Source organism: Lissotriton helveticus, chromosome 3_1 (assembly GCF_964261635.1).
Source record: "Lissotriton helveticus chromosome 3_1, aLisHel1.1, whole genome shotgun sequence".
Lineage (NCBI taxonomy): Eukaryota > Metazoa > Chordata > Amphibia > Caudata > Salamandridae > Lissotriton > Lissotriton helveticus.
Window position 1 is genome coordinate 2,021,429,478 of NC_136061.1, and position 18,993 is coordinate 2,021,448,470.

General features: G+C 48.2%; 1 protein-coding gene across 2 annotated transcripts in view; it reads right to left on the reverse strand.

Annotated features, from left to right (window-relative positions):
* The window catches only part of CHD2 (chromodomain helicase DNA binding protein 2), a 2,197,496-nt gene that overhangs the window by 2,117,031 nt on the left and 61,472 nt on the right, over positions 1-18,993 (reverse strand). For both annotated transcript variants that reach the window (XM_078683153.1, XM_078683151.1), the window contains one exon: positions 7,552-7,876. In XM_078683153.1, coding sequence (XP_078539279.1) covers positions 7,552-7,876 — 325 coding nt within the window. The remainder of the gene's footprint in view (positions 1-7,551; positions 7,877-18,993) is intronic.

Below are 18,993 nucleotides of genomic sequence, written 5' to 3' on the forward strand. Positions count from 1 at the left end.
TGATGCAAACTTGATTCTGTAGGGGAAGCACTGACTTGGTAGTGTTTTTCTGGACTATAAACTGTGGTTATTTGTTTGTGTTTGCAGTTCATGGGAATGGGAGGGTAGGCATCCTTTAGGTCTACGGTTTCCATGTAGTCCTTTCCTCTCAGCCGCAGGGCGACACCCTGCAGAGGAAATGCGTTACTTACCTGTAACTGCAGTTATCCAGTATTGGTATCTTTCATAGATTCACATGCCAGAATCATTCCCCGTCGTCGGGATGGGAGTCCCCGGTACATAAATAAAGTAATGTCTCATTTGACATATAGAGTAACAGGCCAAAGGCCTCACGTTAGTAACATATCCATGTCCTTTTGTAAAAAGGATCAAAGTCTAGAGAAGAGCCAATCAGCTATCACCACCCTCTAGAACCTTCCTGAAAGGAGCCCTAGTCCCTCAGATTTTCGTAAGCACAGTGCTAAGAAGGTGTATCACTGAGAGAACTAGAAGAGCCCTTCGAGGGGAGGTGGGTGGGTTGCACGTGAATCTATGAAAGATACCAATACTGGATAACTGCAGTTACAGGTAAGTAACGCATTTCTTATCCAGTATCTTTCATAGATCCACATGCCTGAATCAGAGTAGTAAGCAATGATTAGCACATTTCGGATGGTACAGCGTACACAAATTCACAAGATAATACCATATAAATGTGACACAATAGAGAAATGTACGTATATAAGAAAGGATGGCGGGATGAAAGAAGGCTCACCTCTATCGAAATAGATGACGAAGTACTGCCTGTCCCACTGCAGCGTCCTTCATGAGTTCTGTATCCAAGCAGTAATGCTTGGTGAATGTATGCGGCGTCTTCCAAGTTGCCGCTCTGCAAATGTCTATAATAGGCACACCGGCAAAGAGTGCCATGGAGGTAGACATTGCCCTAGTGGAGTGGGCTTTGAGTGTAGCGGTTGCCCTGTTTGCTGGTGACAGAATGTAATAGCTGAAGAGATCCAGCGTGAGATACTTTGTTTAGTGAGTGGAAGACCTTTCCTAGGTTGACTGTAAGCCACAAAGAGTTGGTTGGACTTGCGGAAGGTCTTTGTCTTGTCAATGTAAAACTTTAGGGAGCGTTTAAGATCCAGAGAATGCAGAGTTCTTTCTGGCATTGTGCGAGGATTTGGAAAAAAGGACCGCAATACTATAGGCTCATTGAGATGGAAGTCTGACAGGACCTTAGGCACACATTTTGGATTTGTGCGTATTAGAACACTGTAGTGTTTGAATTGAAGGAAATGGTCTTGAATTGAAAAAGCATGAAGTTCACTCACTCGCCTTGCAGAGGTAAGGGCTAGAAGGAGCGCTGTTTTCCAGGAGAGATACTTCAGATCAGCTCTGTGTATCGGCTCAAAGGGTTGTTTTATAAATTAAGCCAGAACTGTGTTGAGTTGCCAAGTAGGAGGTAAAGTCTTTACAGGAGGGAATGTCCTAAACTGGCCTTTAAGAAATTGTTTACTCAACCTATTAGACCACAGAGAAGGTCCTGCAAAGGATCTCCTGAAACAGGATATTGCTACCTAATGGACTTTAATGGAGGCATGGGCGAGACCGGAATTCGCCAGATGGAGGAGGTAAGGCAGTATTTGTTCAGGAGACTATGAAAGAGGGTGTATTTTCTTTGACTTGCACCAGATGCAGAACCTCTTCCATTTTAAGGAATATGTTTTGTTAGTACTGTCTGCTCGAGTCCGAGCCAGAACTGCTCTACAGTCCGGAGGTATATCTAGGCCATGGAATTCTCTGAACTCAGGAGCCAAGCTGTTAATCTGAGTGATGTTGGATCCGGATGTTGGACTTGTTGGTGGTTCATTGTGAGAAGAGAGGGAAACTGTTTCAACGGGATCGGCGGTTCCAGGGAGAAAAGTGAAGGCCCGTGAACCAACGTTGGCGTGACCAAGCTGAAGCTATCAGGATGAGCGTGCAAGGTTCTGCTTTCAATTTTCTGAGGACCCTGGGAATCAGGGGAAACTGTGGAAAAGAGTATGCAAAGACGTTGCACCATGCGATCGAAAATGCATTCCCCAGAAATCCCTTCTGGGGACGCCAGCTTGTGAAGTGTTGGCATTTGGTGTTTGGCCTTGTAGCGAACAGGTCCAGGAGAGGAGTGCCCCATTGAAAGAATATGCGGTTGAGAGTCCGCTGAATCAATTCCCATTTGTGACACGTCCCCTGTTGTCTGCTCAGAGAATCTGACAGAACATTGTCCATTCCTAGGACGTACTCTGCCCGAAGGGAAATGTTGTGAAGGAGCAACCGGTTCCAGATTCTTTGCGACTAGTGAGAGAGTGTCAGAGAGCGAGTTCCCCCTTGCTTGTTTAGATAGTGCATCGTCGTGGTATTGTCCGTACGCACAAGCACTAGAGTGTTCCTGATTCTTGGGAGGAACGCCAGAAGAGCGAGACTGACAGCTCGCAGTTCGAGGAGATTGATGTGGAGTTGTCTTTCGGACTGGGACCATTTTCCACTGACTTGTAGTTCAGCGGAGGAAAGCTCCCCAACCTTCTAGTGACGTATCTGTTGTGATGATATGCGGCGAAGCTGGAAGCAAGAAAGGCAAGCCTTGAGAAAGGTTCTGAGGGCACATCAACCACCTTAGAGCTTTGATCATTGGAGGTGTCACTGGGATGATATTGTCGAATGAACCTGTACATTGGACCCATGCGAAGACGACAGTGTGGAACCAGCAGAATGCATGAAGACCTCATCCAGAGTAGGGATTTGAAGAGGCGCACTGTTAAAGACTTCCTGGAACTTATGCAAATTGTTAATGAAAGAAGTCTGTCTTTGCACTCGTGACGAAGACAGCCCCTTCTGGGTCGTGTCGAGAGTAGCACCCAGGAAAGTTATACGTTGGGAAGGCTGGAGGACAGACTTGTCCCGATTGAGAGGGAGCCCCAAGCGATCGAAAAGCTGTACACAGGCGTCGGAGGACTTGGATACGCCTTCTAGAGATGGTGCTTCGACCAACCAGTCGGCCACATATGGAAAGACTTGATGGTGTTATTGCCGGAGATATGCGGCTACTGGAGATAGGCATTTGGTAAAAATGCGAGGTGCCGATTGAGCCCAAACGGAAGGACACGGAATTGGAAGTGTCTGCCCGCTACTGCAAACCTCAAGAACTTTTTATGATTCCGGTGGATAGGGATGTGAAAATAGGCATCCTGAAGATCCAGAGATACCATGTAGTCCCTTGCGTTGAGAAGTTGTAGTACTTCCTGGATGGTAACCATATGAAACGATTGCTTTTTTAAGAATTTGTTGAGATTTCTCAGGTCTAAGATCGGTGTCCATTTTTTCGCCTTCTTGCGTACTAGGAAGAAACAAGAGTAAAATCCTTTCCCTCGTTGACAAAGAGGAACCCTTTATATAACTCCCTTCCGGAGCATAATTGAAATTTCCCAGAGAGGAACATGTAGATTTTTGTGGAACATAGGTCGAGTAGGAGTTCGGGGAGGAATTTGAGTGAACTCCAGTGAATGACCGAATTGTACTAAAAGCAGAACCCAACGGTCCAGCTGTGATTTGTTTAGAATTTTGTAGGAAATGGGAAATTCTTCCTCCAAGTGCTGAGGACGGAGATGGACTGGAGGTAGTGAAAGGTCATGGTCGCCGAGCGGCACCCTTCTGCTGACCACCTTTGCCATGAAAGGAGGCCTTAGTATAGGATGACTGTTGCTGCGGACGCTGCTGGTATTGTGGTCGATACTGTTGACCAGAAGAGTAGGAAGATCGGCTTTGGTAATCACCTCTTGTAGAGGATTGTCCCCTTCCTCTTGAGCCACGAAAAGGCAGGTTCTTAAATTGCAGGGTACCCAAAGCTCTGGCCGTGTCGTATTCTTTTTAATACCCTGAAGAGCTTCGTCAATATGTGATCCGAACAGAAGCTGGCCATCGTAGGGGCATGTCCAAGATTTTTGTCTGCACCTCCGGGCGGAATGAAGTTGCCATCGACCAACCCTGGAGCCTTAATACAGCTGCGCAGGCAAGTTGACGAAATCCAGTTGAAGCGATATCCATCGCACAGTCTATTATTTCAGATGCAGAGCGTTCGCCTTCAATTAAGATCTTTTTTGCTTCCTCCTTCGACTCCTCTCGTAAGGCCACAAGATAAGGAGCGATGTCTGCCCACAACTGTCTATTATAACGCCCTAACAGTGCCAAGGAATTGGATGCACACACTGTTAAAGCTGACATTGATGAGAAACACTTCGACCTCTTTGTCCGGAGGGGCGGCTAGTGGGGCAGAAGGATTTTTCAATTTTAAGTTGAGCAGCCTGCGTGATGACAGAGTTTGGTTTGGGATGTCCTGTCAAGCAAGCTAGAGCAGTATCTGGAGCTTGGTACTTTTTATCCAGACGAGGCATTACCGGGGGCACCAAGGAAGGGTTTCGCATAATTTTACACCTTGATCCCATATGTATTCCATAATGGGTATAGATCTGACCGATTTCTTAAAAGGCTCCTTAAAATCGTATAGGAAGCATTCTTGCTGGTGTGACGGCATAGGTATCTGGAAACGTTGCGCCGCCCTCTCCACTATGTTGTGAAATCCCCCAATGTCTTCAGGAGGTGAATCAGCCTGCGCAGGCACGGGAGAAGAAGGACAGGGTATGGCATAGTCGTCCCACTCGTCATGAGTAGAGTGGGAATCATGAAGTTCCTCTTCTTCATGGGGTTCCTCCTCCTCGTCATCTGTGGAAGGCGGAGGTGGAGGAATGACAGGCCCCGGCTGTATAGTCAAGGGTGGAAGTTGTGGTCTTGGTGGTGGAGATACAGCTGAAAGTGGAGACTTGGCAGAAGTAGGGAATCGCTGCTTATAATCTGTAATGAGGAACTGTAGGTCGAAAACTAAAGATGCTGGTAGGCAAACCATGGGAGGCGGAGGTGGATGGTATTCCTCTGGGCCAACATCCTGATCCTCCTGATCCTGGTCCTCATAATCCGAACTGTCCTGATACTTTACGTTAAGTTCAGATGGGCTTGTCGCTGTTCGAATTATACTGCCCTCATCAGAATCCTCTTTGTTCAAGAGGTGAGCCGGAGGCAATGGCTGGACCCTACTAGGAGAAGTCAGGGTTGGCGTCAAGGTACGTTTCGTTATTCTGAGATGTACATATGTACTTTTCAAATTAGAATCCGTTGTCGTCGACGAGCCAGTCAACGGTGTGGTCGTCGACGGGGAAGCGTCGACGGGCACCATAGTCGATGGAGTTCCCGTCGATGGAGCCTTCGTCGACGATGGAGTAGATGTCGACAGGACAGTCTTCGTGGTCGGGGCCATCGTCAACACGGTCATCGGCGATCGCAGCATCGACGGTTGCTTGGAGGTTGACAATGTCCCCTTTATCTTTATCGTCGACGAGACAGACCTACCGGCCGTCGACGATGGAGTCGTCGATGTAGACAGTGAAGAAGAGGCGACAGAAGTGGAAACAGTCGTCGTCGACGAGGTCACACACATGGCCGCAGACGTAGATTTTCTCGTCGTTGAATCCGTCGACAAGACCGTCGTCGACTGAGTGGAAGAAGGCTTCTTAAAGGAGTGAACAATCTCCTGAGGAGAAACCTTTGGTGGCAGAGCCTTGGAATGAATACTTTTTATGTGTCTTCTTCTGAGGTGGCTGCGACGAAGGGCCTGGAGAAGCTACCCTTGGCCTTTTCTGAGAGGATTTGGAGGAAATTGAAGAACCCTCACTCTCCTCAGAAGACTCTAGTTGGTCTTAGTCTTTCAGCCTCTGCAACCAAATTAAGAGGCGCCTCTTCCGACCTTTGAGGGTCTTTGAAGAAAAGGTACGACATACCTTGCAGTCCTTTGAAGAGTGATCTGGGTGAAGGCAGGAGAGACAATCTTTGTGCTGGTCATCCACAGGAAGTCTCTTTTTACCACAGGAACCACAGCACAGGTATATCTTAGGTATATCTGCCATGAAGAACAGACAAACTTCACTCAGAGGATGGAAATATATGAGAAGAAACACTGGAAATCCAGAAATGAAGCAAACTGAGCAGAGCTCAGTGGAAACTCCCTTAGCACGACGTGCGGTAGAAAATATGAGGGGCTAGGGCTCCTTCCAGGAAGGTTCTAGAGGGTGGTGATAGCTGATTGGCTCTTCTCTAGACTTGGGTCTTTTTTTCAAAAGGACATGGATATGTTACTAATGTGAGGCCGTTGGCCTATTACTCTATGGGCCATAAGTAGGTAATCTCTATTTACTGATTGTTAAATACCGAATTTTATCGATTCGATTTTTAAGAATCGGTAAATAGAGATTACCTACGTATTCGGTAATATTCGGTATTACCGATTCGGTATTTACTGATTTGGTCATTCCCATTCATTCCTATGGCCTCGAGGCCCATAGGAATAAATGGGAAGCCATTCACTATTACCGATTTGGTAAATACCGAATCGCTAATAGGGGTAACATATTCAAGGGTGGCAGGGTGTCACATTGCCACCCTGTTGCACCCGTGAATCTTGCATGTGTGCACATGTGGACATGTGGCACACATACATGCCCTAACCATACATGCCCTAAGGGCATGTATGTCTACCACATGGCACTTTAAAAAAAAAAAAAGCACAAAATTGCTTTTTTAAAGGTTTTCGATATTTACCACCAACCTGTAGTTGGTGATAAATAACGAATCCTTAAATCAAAAAAGCACTCACTTGAGTGCTCCCTACATAGGATTTAAGGATTCCTTAAATCCAGCCACCTACATTAGAAAAAGCTAAATACCGGTCGGTAACAGCTAATTTACCGAATTTCGGCCGTTACCGACTGGTATTAAGCTACCTACATATGGCCCTATATGTCTAATGAGACATTACTTTATTTATGTACCGGGGTCTCCCATCCCGACAACGAGGAATAATTCAGGCATGTGAATCTATGAAAGATACCCGAATACTGGATAAAATTAAAGTTACAAAAATGAAGGAAAAAAAAGGACTATAAGAAATGTGTGTTAACGTGGAAAGTTGACTAAGGCTTACAGTGCTAGCTTTGATTACATATTGTCACATGATGCTGGGTGTCTAAGAGTCAAGATTAATTCTTAGATTTAGACCATATGAAGAGGGAGATATGTCAAATGGCGAGTATTTAGGAGTACAGTGTATTGTAGTTACAAAGCTGGGATCCTGCAGAAAAGCGGATACAGTTTCAATGAGTGTAATTTATTATCTGCTCACGAAAGGGACGACAGCCAATCCCTTCAACACAACCGTGCTCTTATTTGGAGGCCAGCAAATTTCCCTCTGTTGTTAGAATGTTGGATGGTACGTTCCTTAAAGACAACAACTTAATACACAATAAAACAAATCCATTAGAGTACAATGCAAGAATATGGAAACAACCAGAAACATTCAACCAGGCCATTTATGAACTAATGCACGTTCTAGATTACTGCGTTATGACAACATAATTTACACCTGTGTATATGACCCCTTAAAGATAAAAGTCTAGCACTAAGGATGCATTGCTGGGAATCAAAACATACCTTCTTCACGTCTGCCAACCGCTGCTTTTTGGGGACATTTTTCTCTTTGTTTTCGGTAGAGTTCTTCCGGGATTTAGAACCTGTTGACTCGTTTTCAGATTCAGACTGACTTCTAGACGCAGAGCTGCTGTTGGATTCACTTCCATGCCCACTGGCATGTTCGCTTCCATGCCCACTGGCATGTTCGCTTCCATGCCCACTGGCATGTTCGCTTCCGTGACCACTGGCATGGTCACTACCGTGCCCACTCCCATGTTCACTTTCAGATTGACTGCCGGAGTCTGACGCAGATGCCGAGGGGTTGGATTCTTCAGATGCTGAATGACTGCATAAGGGAGAAAAATCACAAAGAGAAAGTAAGAAAACTGAAGCAGCATAAAATGAGTTAAAACGAGAACAATTTTGCTGCTAATCGATTCCCCAATTTGTGCCCTAAAAGGCCTCAGACCCACATAATTTTTTTCATAAGAGATCCTAGGCCGAAGTATCATATAAATGGAGTTATAACTGCCATTATCGCCCCCTCCCTCCCCCCCCAAAAAAAAAACCCAGCATGGATAAAGTTTTTTTTTTAAACACATTTTATTCAGGTTTTCTTCCATACCTTCTTAAAACTCAGTATACAATAGAGCTTTGCAAGCCGTTCATAATTACAGTGTAGACAGGTTATCAATAGCTTTAGCCGGTCATTGTATCTTCCAATTTAGCATGTATATATAAATATATCAGTATATTATTGCGTTATTACATCCTCTGGTATACCTGGCATAGATGACCAGTCCATTTCCCCTATATAACCATTAGCCTGGATAGAACCATCCTTCTGAGTCATGACTTCTTGTTCCATTAAAATCAGTCAACTACCCAACTCCCTCCCCACCATCCTCCCTCCCCCTAGGCGTGCCTTAGCGTGATGTGTCTCTATAGTTCTTGCCCTATGAACAGCATGAATAAAGTTGACAACATTTTTTTTATATCAGGGGAGGAGGTGATGATGTCAATGATGAAGTGGTTGCCTAGGTTGGAGGGCTAAACAGGTCACTAGAATTTTAGAATGAAAATGCCGACGTGGTACATCATACTGTTGCAAAATTCATAACCTTGAAGACAGACTCTACAGACACATCTGTATTCTATGTCAGGACCGGAGGCGAGGTTTTTGCTTTCTTTATTTTGCATTCTCAGCAACTTCAACTTAACATTAGAAAAACTTCAAGTCCCATGAACCTTTAGTTCAGGGTTATGCACAGTCCACCTATCAGTACATCCTATGGGTGATGAGGGCGTGATGCTGCCAACACCTTTCCTCTTTCTTTCCTGCTCTCAGCATCAAATAAGTTTTGATTTCCTCTCGCTCGTCTAAGGGCAAGGGAAATTTCACAGTTATATGTCTATTCGCATTTTAAATTTAGTTCGGTTGGTATTGCGCTTTGCTGCGCCTTGTACTGCTTGCAATTTCACTTTCAGGCATAATTTTGGTTGGGGCCGCGGGAACATCCCCGCTCCACTCGCGGCCCCCCTTGCGGCGAGAAGTGCGGTAAGCACTTTTTTCAGTAAGGGGCGCGTGTCCGTCTTGTTGGTCCACGTCAAGACCTTCCGCGGTGGAACCAGCGAGAACAAGGCAGACACCCTCGCTACAGACACCACCTCAGAGCTCTTGGAAGCCCTTAAGCCCACACACGTCGGTCAGTATTGAAAGACCGGTCTCCCCCTTATGCTCGTTCTTCTGCGGGTCTGTATAAAACGCCGTGAGGTGAGTGTGCTTATCTATTTTTGTTGCGGTGGGGCGCACTGATCGGGGGCTGGCCCATAGCTAGATACCCATTGGAAAACAGGGTGAGCTGTCCCATGGGACCGGAGTAGTCAGCACTATTGCACTTCTGAGTGCCCTAAACTTAAGTGATTGACTCACGCCAAATAATTTGTTCTCCAATACAAACAATTACACTCTTGGGGTAACTAAAGCCTGTGATTACTAATCACATCCAAAAAGCATTACCACTTTTTCCCAACAATCTTGTGACAACATAGTAAGCGCTTACAGCGCCTGGGGTACTTACTGATTTGTCTTCACAACACCCTACATATCCTCCGTTATGGAAGAGGAAGATACTGAAGAAGAATCCCTTGAGGTTATTCCCCTCGACGACGACTTTTGTAACGCAGGAGACACATCTATCCACCAGGCAGTCTCAGCTGCCATTGGACCTTTTGAGCGACGCGACATCATGCAGTTCGCCTACGCATGTCAGTCCCAGCGCCCCCGAAGTGCAAGAGCGCATCAGGCATGGATTTAGGCGCCTTTGATTGCATCAAAAAAGCATTTCTGGCCAGGCTAGATGGGGGATCCCAACCTATTCTCCCAGAAGTACCAGAGCCTTCTACTGAGGAGGAAGAGGGGGAATACGCAGAAGAATTGCGGACGAGGCAGGCCCATCCAGACCTTGGTGTCCTGTAGAATCCCCAGTCACTGACACCAAGGAAGAGGACTCTGACATGTTGACCTCTGAGGACCTAGACCACCCCAGTTCCACAGACCCCTTCGCCCAAAGTGTTGGCGTTTGTAGCCGGACGCTTGAGTAAACCTCTTGAGAAAGAGGTTAGATGTTGTCTCAGGGCAGAGTGCCCGCGCCCTGCCCTACCGTGCGAAGTGGCATTGATTCCTGAGGTTGACCCCAGGATGGCAACCTTCTTGCAGAAATATATCCACGACCCGAAGAAAGGGATCCATTGCTCCTGGAAGTCATGTCAGGATAAATTACTTGACATAGCGGGCCCCATCACCAAGGTCCTGGAATTAGCGGAAGAGGCCAAGCAAACAGACACCCCACTTTCCCCAGAAAAGGGTGTCCAACTGTACCCAGCACGTCTTTCTAGGCAACACTAATTGCGCCCTTTCTACGGAAAGGAGGCGCTCTTGCCTCCTGAAAGGTGACCTCTCCTCGTCCGAGGCAGGTGCAGTGGCACAAGGAAGTCTCTTTGGGGCCCGTTCATTAAGGAGCTCACTATGTTTGTTGCCACATTCACATCATTAGAGAAGGTGCATTCCTCCCAAAAAAAGGTCTTCCACCTGAGAGTTTTTGTTGGAGCCGGTCGTGGTAGAGGGCGTTTGACCAGCTGCTTCTACACCCAAGGCCCGAAACGAGGTACCGGAAAGAAAGCTCAGGATCCGGGGTGTCAAGAGTTCTTCCAGTCCCATCGGGGGCACAGATGCCGCGGTGGCAGAGGAACACCCAGAGGACAGTCCATGCCTAACTCAGGTGAGCCTTTACCCCCTTCCACTTCTCACGGTGGGTGGCAGGTTTCATACGCAATTGGCAAACTATTACCTCTGACGCATGGGTGCTACAGACCGTACAAGGGTTTCATATAGAGTTCTACGGTTCTCCCGTTCAGGAACTTCGCCCTCGACCGCTGATCTTTGCACAAGATCAGGCAGACCTCAGATCAGGAGGTAGCGGACCTGGTGCAAAAAGGAGCTGTGGTCCCACGCATCTTCATCCCAGAAGATTCCTCAGCAATGTCTTCCTTGTAGACAAGACGGACGGCAGCCAGCGCCCAGTCATAAATCTGAAAGAGTTCAATCAATGTCTGATCTACCGCCATTTCAAAATAGAGGGCATACATCTGCTCAGAGATCTCCTCCAACCAGACGACTGGATGGCCAGATTGGATCTAAAGGACGGGTACTTGGTAGTTCCCATTTTTCCTCCGCACCGCGGTTTCCTACAGTTTCTGTGGCAAGACCAGGTGTTCGACTTCGCCTCACTCCCTTTTGGGCTGTACTCATCCCCTTGGTGTTTCACTAAGGTTCTCAAACCAGTGGTGGAAACGTTACGAGCGAAAGGCTTTCGCCTTACTATCTATCTGGACGACATCCTCCTCTTGGAGCAATGTCCTCACAGTCTCTCTCAATAGTTGCAGGAGACAGTAAACCTTCTCCAAAACCTAGGGTTCATCATCAATTCCAAAAATTTGCATCTGACAACCTCCATGGAATGCACATAACCATCCTGGGTTTCGTCATAGACTCGGTTTCACGTAATTTCAGTCTTCCCGCAAAGAGGATGACCACGATCCGCAGGGAATTGAGAAGAGTCTTGGCCTGCTCCTCGACCTCTCTGAGACAGATCGCCCTGTTGTTGGGCCTCCTCGCCTCCTCAATTCAAGTGGTTTTCCCGGGCCTGCTCCACTTCAGGGCGCTACAGCGCCTGAAAGCCTCATACCTCCTCAAGGGTCTACAACACTCCGATCAGGTGGGGGCTGGACCACATGGACGCCTGGAACGGCAGAGCCATATTCGGTTGCGAACCAGACTTAGTGATGGAGCCTGATGCCAGCAAATCAGGCTGGAGGGCTCGGTGCGGGGACTCCTTTACCGGAGGAAAGTGGTCGGCAGACAAAAGTCAACTCCACATCAATTGCCTGGAACTAAAGGCAGGGTCTTTTGCGATCCGATATTGAACAAAAGAGAAAGCGTCTTGCAGCGTGCTCTTGAAGATGGACAACGTATCGGCAGTCTGGTACATTAATCACCTCGGGGGAACAAAATCAAAGGCCTTGGCGGACCTAGCCAAGGAATTTTGAAAGTTCTGCCTATCCCATAATGTCTCGGTGACAGCGGAATAACTTCCTGGAGCTTCCAATGTAATAGCAGACTGGTGCCTAGAAGTTGGGTGAACATGCGCCTATGGCAGTTGCACCCACCGTTTTTTTTGGAGACTCCATGATACGTGGGGCCCATTCTCGGAGGACCTTTTCGCGTTCCGGCTAGACCATCAACACCCGCGATTTTACAGTTGGAAACTGGCAACGGCATTGGATGCTTTCCTCCAGGATTGGTCCAAAGAAATGGGGTATGCCTGTCCCCCGTTCGCCATGATAATAAAGGCTCATGACGCAAGTCCGCAGACAAAAGACGAGAGTAGCTCTAATCACCCCATATTGGAGGCCTCAAGTGTGGTTTCCAGTTCTTCTGGAACTTTCCTGGGATTCTCCAATCCTTCTACTCTGAGATCCTTTCCTTCTGAGGTATCCCCAGGGCAGTCCACACCCTCTCCTCCAACAAGGGCAGATGCCCTTAGTAGCTTTGCGGAGTTCGGGCATCGCTGGAGAGTCTAAGGCCTATCGGCAGAAGCTCAAACACAGCTGGGAGGAGCTTGGGCCAACAGCACTAACAAGCGCTATAAGTCAGCATGGACCAGATGGGTCGGTTGGTGTCTTCGGAACGACCAGGATCCCATGGAGTGCGAAGTGGTAGCCATCATGAATTTCTTGGCCTCCTTGGCGGCTGAGGGCCTGGCCTATCGAACTATTAACTCCTATAGATCGGTGATTTCAGCCAGACATCTCCAGGTCGCGGGAGCCCCCGTGGGTGAACATCCATTGGTCTGCAACTTGTTGCGAGGGATCCACCTTTCGCTGCCTTCAGAACCCAGACACTCTTCCTTATGGGACAGGACGTTAATAGGGTGCTGCATCTGTTCCAGTTTTGGCAGTCCAACAAGTACCTATCCCGCAAGGAACTTTCAGCCAAATTGGCTATGCTTGGTGTCCTGCCTTCGAGTCTCCGATGTCTGAGCACTGGGGGTCACTTCCCATATTATGCACCAGACTAATTCGGATTCTAGGATGGGGTCCTACCCAGAGTTTGATAAATCCCCGAAGCTGTGCGTAGTTAGAAAATATGACGGAAGAGACTCGCCCTCCTGGGGAGCAACAGTTATTGATTTCCTTAAAGAAGCCCTTCAAGGCGGTTTCTCCACCAACCATAGCCCGTTAGATCAGATGAGTGATGCAAGAAGCGGGTATTAATACTTCGCAATTTGGAGCGCATTCAGTGAGAGGAGCAATGGCTTCTAAAGCCATTTCACTGGTCGCTACACTGGAAGACATCGTAAACGCTGCAGGCTGGTCTTCAGACTCGATGTTTTTTTCGATGTGGTCCTCCAGTATTGGCGTCTTTCATAGATTCACATGCCTGAATCATTCCCCGTCGTCGGAGTGGGAGTCCAACGGTACATAAAAAAGCAATGATATGCTAATAATTACCAAAAAAAACTTAGAAATAAACAACCAGGAAGTAAAGTAGCCCACAGCTACAGAGTAAAAACTTTCACACTCATGACTATCATAGTTATTTTGTATAGTGCAAACTGCAGCCAATCAGGTAACAGTACCCACTAAAATGCCCACCCCCCCCGCGGCTCAGGCGCTCAGATTCTCGCATAGGAGTGGAGCCAACATCCTAGCCAAAGAAGCCTCTGAGGGGAGGTGGGTGGGTGCATGTGAATCTATGAAAGACACCAATACTGGAGAACCACAGATTACAGGTAAGTAACTATTGTTCTTCTCCAGTATTGGAGTGTCTTTCATAGATTCACATGCCTAAATCAGAGTAGATCGCAGTACATAACATAATGCTCATTAGACGCTCCTTGTATCATAGTATACATAATAAAGAGGCATAAATAATATCATAAAACATATATAACTACATTAGTGCTTACATATGCATATTAGATTAGGATATATATCAGCATGTAAATAAGCGTCTAAAAAGAGCATAGTGGAGGAGGGAGAACAGAGGCTCACCTTATTGAAAAGATTGCGGTCAACTGCTCGTCCCACTGACGTATCGGCATCATTCGCAGTGTCAAAACAGTAGTGTTTGGTAAAAGTGTGCCTGCTGGACCAAGTTGCCGCTCTGCAGATTTGATGGAGAGGCACCCAAGCAAAGAGAGCGGTAGATGAGGAGATCGCTCTCGTAGAATGTGCTCTCGGCGTGGTGCATAGAGGCCTTCCCACCTGTTGATGACACAGACTAATCGTCGAGGACATCCAACGAGCTATGGTCTGTTTGGATTCAGAGTAACCTTGACGTAGCCTCCCATACGCTACGAAAAGTTGACCCGATTTTCGAATTGTAGCAGTTCGTTGCAGATATAACTTGAGACATCTCCTGATGTCCAGTAAATGCAAAGCTTTCTCTGCTGTTGTCTGAGGATTTGGAAAAAATGTCGTCAGAATTACCGGTTCATTAAGGTGAAAATCTGAAGAAACCTTAGGCATGAAGCTGGGATTGGAACGAAGCACCACTGAATTAGATGTGAATTGTAGAAAAGGTGAATTAATCGTGAATGCTTGAATGTCGCTGACCCTTCTTGCTGATGTCAGCGCCAGCAGCAGAGATACCTTCCAAGAAAGAAACTTAAGGTCCATCTTGTGAATAGGATCAAAGGGGTGTCGCATGAGTTGATCGAGCACCACATTCAAATGCCAAGATGGAGGTGGACGCCAAATAGGGGGAAACATACGAAACAGCCCTTTAAAAAAATTATTGAATAACTCTAGTAGAGTAGAGAGAGTTAGAACCATCTTGACGGAATCTGGAGATAGCTGCCAAAAACACTTAACGTGGAGTGAGATAATCCAGACTTTGCCAATTGAAGAAAGAACGATAAAATCCGTTCTGGTTAGGCCTGAATGGGATGTAAATTGACTGACTGACACCAAGTGCGGAACCGTTTCCATTTGAGCTTAAATGTCTTGATTGTGGCAGGTGCTCGAGCATTGGTTAAAACTTCTTTACACTCTACGGGAATATCTAAGTGCGCAAATTCAAGGTGTTGAGGAGCCATGCTGCTAATTTCAAGGATGCTGGGTCCGGGTGACAGATCTGACTCTTTTGCATGGACAGAAGATTCGGTATTAGTTGAAACTGAATGGGATCGCACTCCGAGAGGAGGAGAAGCTCGGTGAATCAGTATTGGCGAGGCCATCTGGGGGCAATGAGACGACAAGGCTGCTTCTTCATCTTGGAAATAACCTTGGGTATCAGTGGAAATGGAGGAAAGGCGTAGGGATATATTTGTGACCAGTTCATGGAAAGCGCATTCCCGCACGAGTCCCTGTAGGGAAGCCCGCTTGCGAAGTATGGGCATTTGCGGTTCTGGTTGGTCGCAAACAGGTCCAGCTCGGGAGTGCCCCATTCCAGGAAAACTCGATCCAATTACAGCCTGTTCAACATAGAAATGTAACCGTTTGTTTTTGCTAGCCTCAGATTCCTGAATCTTAGGCATGGTCCAGCAGGAGCCACTTTCTTTTCAACAAAAACAAAATACTGACTCAAGTGCACTGCTTGTTGGGTTCAGCGCTCCTCTAGAAAAATAGCATAAATGTGATGCATCACCACTGGCATTTCTTAAAGTCATTGCATTTGTGGTCTTCGCATTCACGGTTTTGTGAGGGACAGCCTGTTATCTTAGACATGACTAACAGTCTGCATTTATAAGATTGGAGTATGTTGAAATCTTCGGTTAGGTAAAGTCCTAGTGTTATCATCATGGATGCATTACTGAAAAGCGTAGCAGGATGCTGGTCTTTTCAAATATGCGGAAGTAGAACACATTGTTTGAGACTTCAAGTACTGGCTAGGAGATGAGTGTTAGAATTTTTATTTTTTTTCAATATTGGTGCACTTAACTGATTGATAAAAAGGCACGAAAAGACGCTGGATAGGTCAGATATATGACAAAGGTTATTCTTTCTTTACAAAAGCGGGCTTTTATATGGGTTCGATCGGGGACACCATTTGGAGGGCAACTATGAATTTGTATGGAGAAAACTCGATTGCACGCGGGTGACAGTGGGGAATATCGTCCCAAATACAGGACAGAGCCAATTTCTAGAGTCCCTAGCACACGTGCAGTTCCTGGGTGTACTGAGCCAGAGTATACGGTGGCGATGACCCGTTATCGGGGTGCGACTGGCAGTGACCATGACGGCGATCGGGACGATGGAGGGCCATTAACGATTTTCGGGGCACCATGGAGCCAAAATTGGACTCTGTGACGGAAGAGGTGAATCTCCTGCAGGCGGATTTCCACAAAATGTCAGAAAAAGTGGCGGCGGCGGAAACCGGCATAGGCGGGCTGCAGGCGAAGACGAAGCGCCTCGAGGAGCAGGTGGCAGTCCTCACCAAGAACCAGGCCTACGTGTATGCCCGCCTGGAAGACCAGGAAGGTCGGGCTAGGCGTAATGTACGCATAGTGGGGGTGCCGGAGGGAATGGAGGGGCCCTCAACAGATGTCTTTGTGGAAGACCTCATATTGAACCATCTAAAGCCAAAGCGCCTCTCGAACTTCTTCTCGGTGGAGTGGGCACATAGAGCCCTAGGCGGTAAGCCTAAGCCCAGGCCCCCCCCGCGCACGATCATTGCCCGCATCCTCAATTATCGTGACAGATGCCATCCTGCAGGCTGCACGGGTCCAGGGGGGACCTTCATCGGGGCAATGCCACTATCCGCTTTTTCCCGGATTTTACGCTGCAGGTGCAGCGGCAGAGGCGCTCCTTCGATGGCATAAAAAGGGCGCTCCGTGATAAGGGGGTGAAGTACATGATGCTGTTCCCGGCCAGGCTTAAGGTATTGGATGGAGACAAATCTTACTTCTTTGATACGCCAGCGGATGCCGCCGACTGGATGGAAGGCTGGCACACGGTGGGCCAGCGAAGAAAGCAGCACGACACTCCGGTGGGGATTGGGAGCCAGGGGACGAGCACAGATGCAGGGAGTGCTCCCAGAGACTATGAAAGGCAACGGGCAGAGTGACTATGTTATGGTAGGGTCTTGCTTCACTACAGGGTTGGCCCTGGTCTGCTTGTGACTTGGGGCAGAAGAGATGTGTGCCGAGGAGGCCTGGATCCTGTGAGGTGAGAATACCAAGGTTATGGCTAAGAGTTGTGCTAGGTGCTGAGGGCATAATGCTGGGGGCGGGGGGGCACCGGGGGCTGAAGTATACACAAGGGTGTGTAGTCCGATATGTTACATGTCCATCTTCCTTAGGTCAGTGACTCCATGTTCCTCTAACATGGTTTCTGTTGTGGGAAGGGGGCGACAGGCACTCTGCATATTTCATTGGTGGGTGGTTGGAGGCTCACCAGGCAGGGAGGGGGAGTTGGGGGTGGATTTTTGGGTCTGTATGGGTGTGGGGAGAGGGGGTGGGACTTTTTTGGCAAGTTGTGTATGCTCATTTCTTGGATAGTCCTTTGGTGGGTGGGGGTGGTGCACCGCAGGATAGCAAGCTCCGTTCGTAGTGATTGTATGACAAAGTGCAGATGGGCTCCCAGTCATTGGTTAAAATCTGGGCACGGAACGTCAATGGTTTGGGTAACAAGATTAAAAGGACTTCAGTACTGCAGCACTTGAAGCGCCATTCGCCTGACGTGGTTCTCCTGCAGGAGACGCATTTGCGGGGGACCAGGTGCCAGGCATTAGCCCGCTTTGGGTACAAAATGGTTGCCCACTCTGGCTTTACGTCTGGCTCTAGGGGGGTGGGTATGTTCTTGCGGAAGACCTTTCCTGTGGTGGTCACCAGGACGTGGACGATTCGGGTAGCATGGTGGCAGTGGCGGGAGGGGCGGACTGTAGTGTTCTGTTCTTGCTATGTTCCACCGGGCCTGCATTCCACGACGTACAAACGCCTGGGTTCCTTCTTGGCGGATCTCCGCTCGGGACGCTTTTGGTGGGTGGAGACATGAACGCCGTTCTGACCGCAGACCACGATAGGTCGGGTGGGGGGCAGGGCCACCGGGGGGAGTTGGGGTTACAGGGGTTTCTGGAGTCTTTTGGTTTGAGTGACTTGTGGCGGGCACACCACCCTTCCTTGCGACAGTACACATTCTACTCAGCCAGGCATGGGTCTTTCTCCAGACTGGATCACCTGCTGACACGCACTGATCAGTTGGGGGACTTCTCAGACCCCCAAATTTTAGCCAGGGGTCTCTCTGACCATTCTCCGGTGGGCGTGCTCTTGAAAGGGCCAATCGTTAACAAGGCAGCGTTCCCGCGGATTGATCCATGGCACCTAAGGTATGATACCATAGGAGATAAGATTAGAGAGGGCTCTCAGTTCTATTTTGAGGAGAACCAGGGGTCAGTAACTTCATGTATCACACTCTGGGAGGCGTACAAGACCGTTCTGAGGGGGCAGGCGCAGGCCCTAATAGGAGCGAAAAAGAAGGAGGAATCCTTGAGTATTAGGCAGCCCGAGGAGGAGGTCACTGAATTAGAACATAGGTTGGGTGTAGAGTCCTCGTTAGAGGGTCGGCATGCTCTGGCCCTCAAGCAGACAGATCTAAGGGCTCTGGCGGAGGGCGAGGCGAGGGCCTTCGCCTTGGCCACACAGCACCGTATATACAATATTGGGGATGAGGCCCTGAAGCTCCTGGCCTGGATGGAGCGCAGAGATTGGGGGCATTCCTGGGTGGCTGCCGTGCGAGATAAGTCGGGGTCCCTGGTGTCCACCAGCATGGACATTGCGGAGACGTTCACAACACACTTTGAAGAAGTATACTCCCGGGTTTGTACCAGGACGGAGCAGGACTGTGAGGAATTCCTCCGCGACTTTGCGCTTCCCACTCTGTCACAATCCCAGAGGGAGG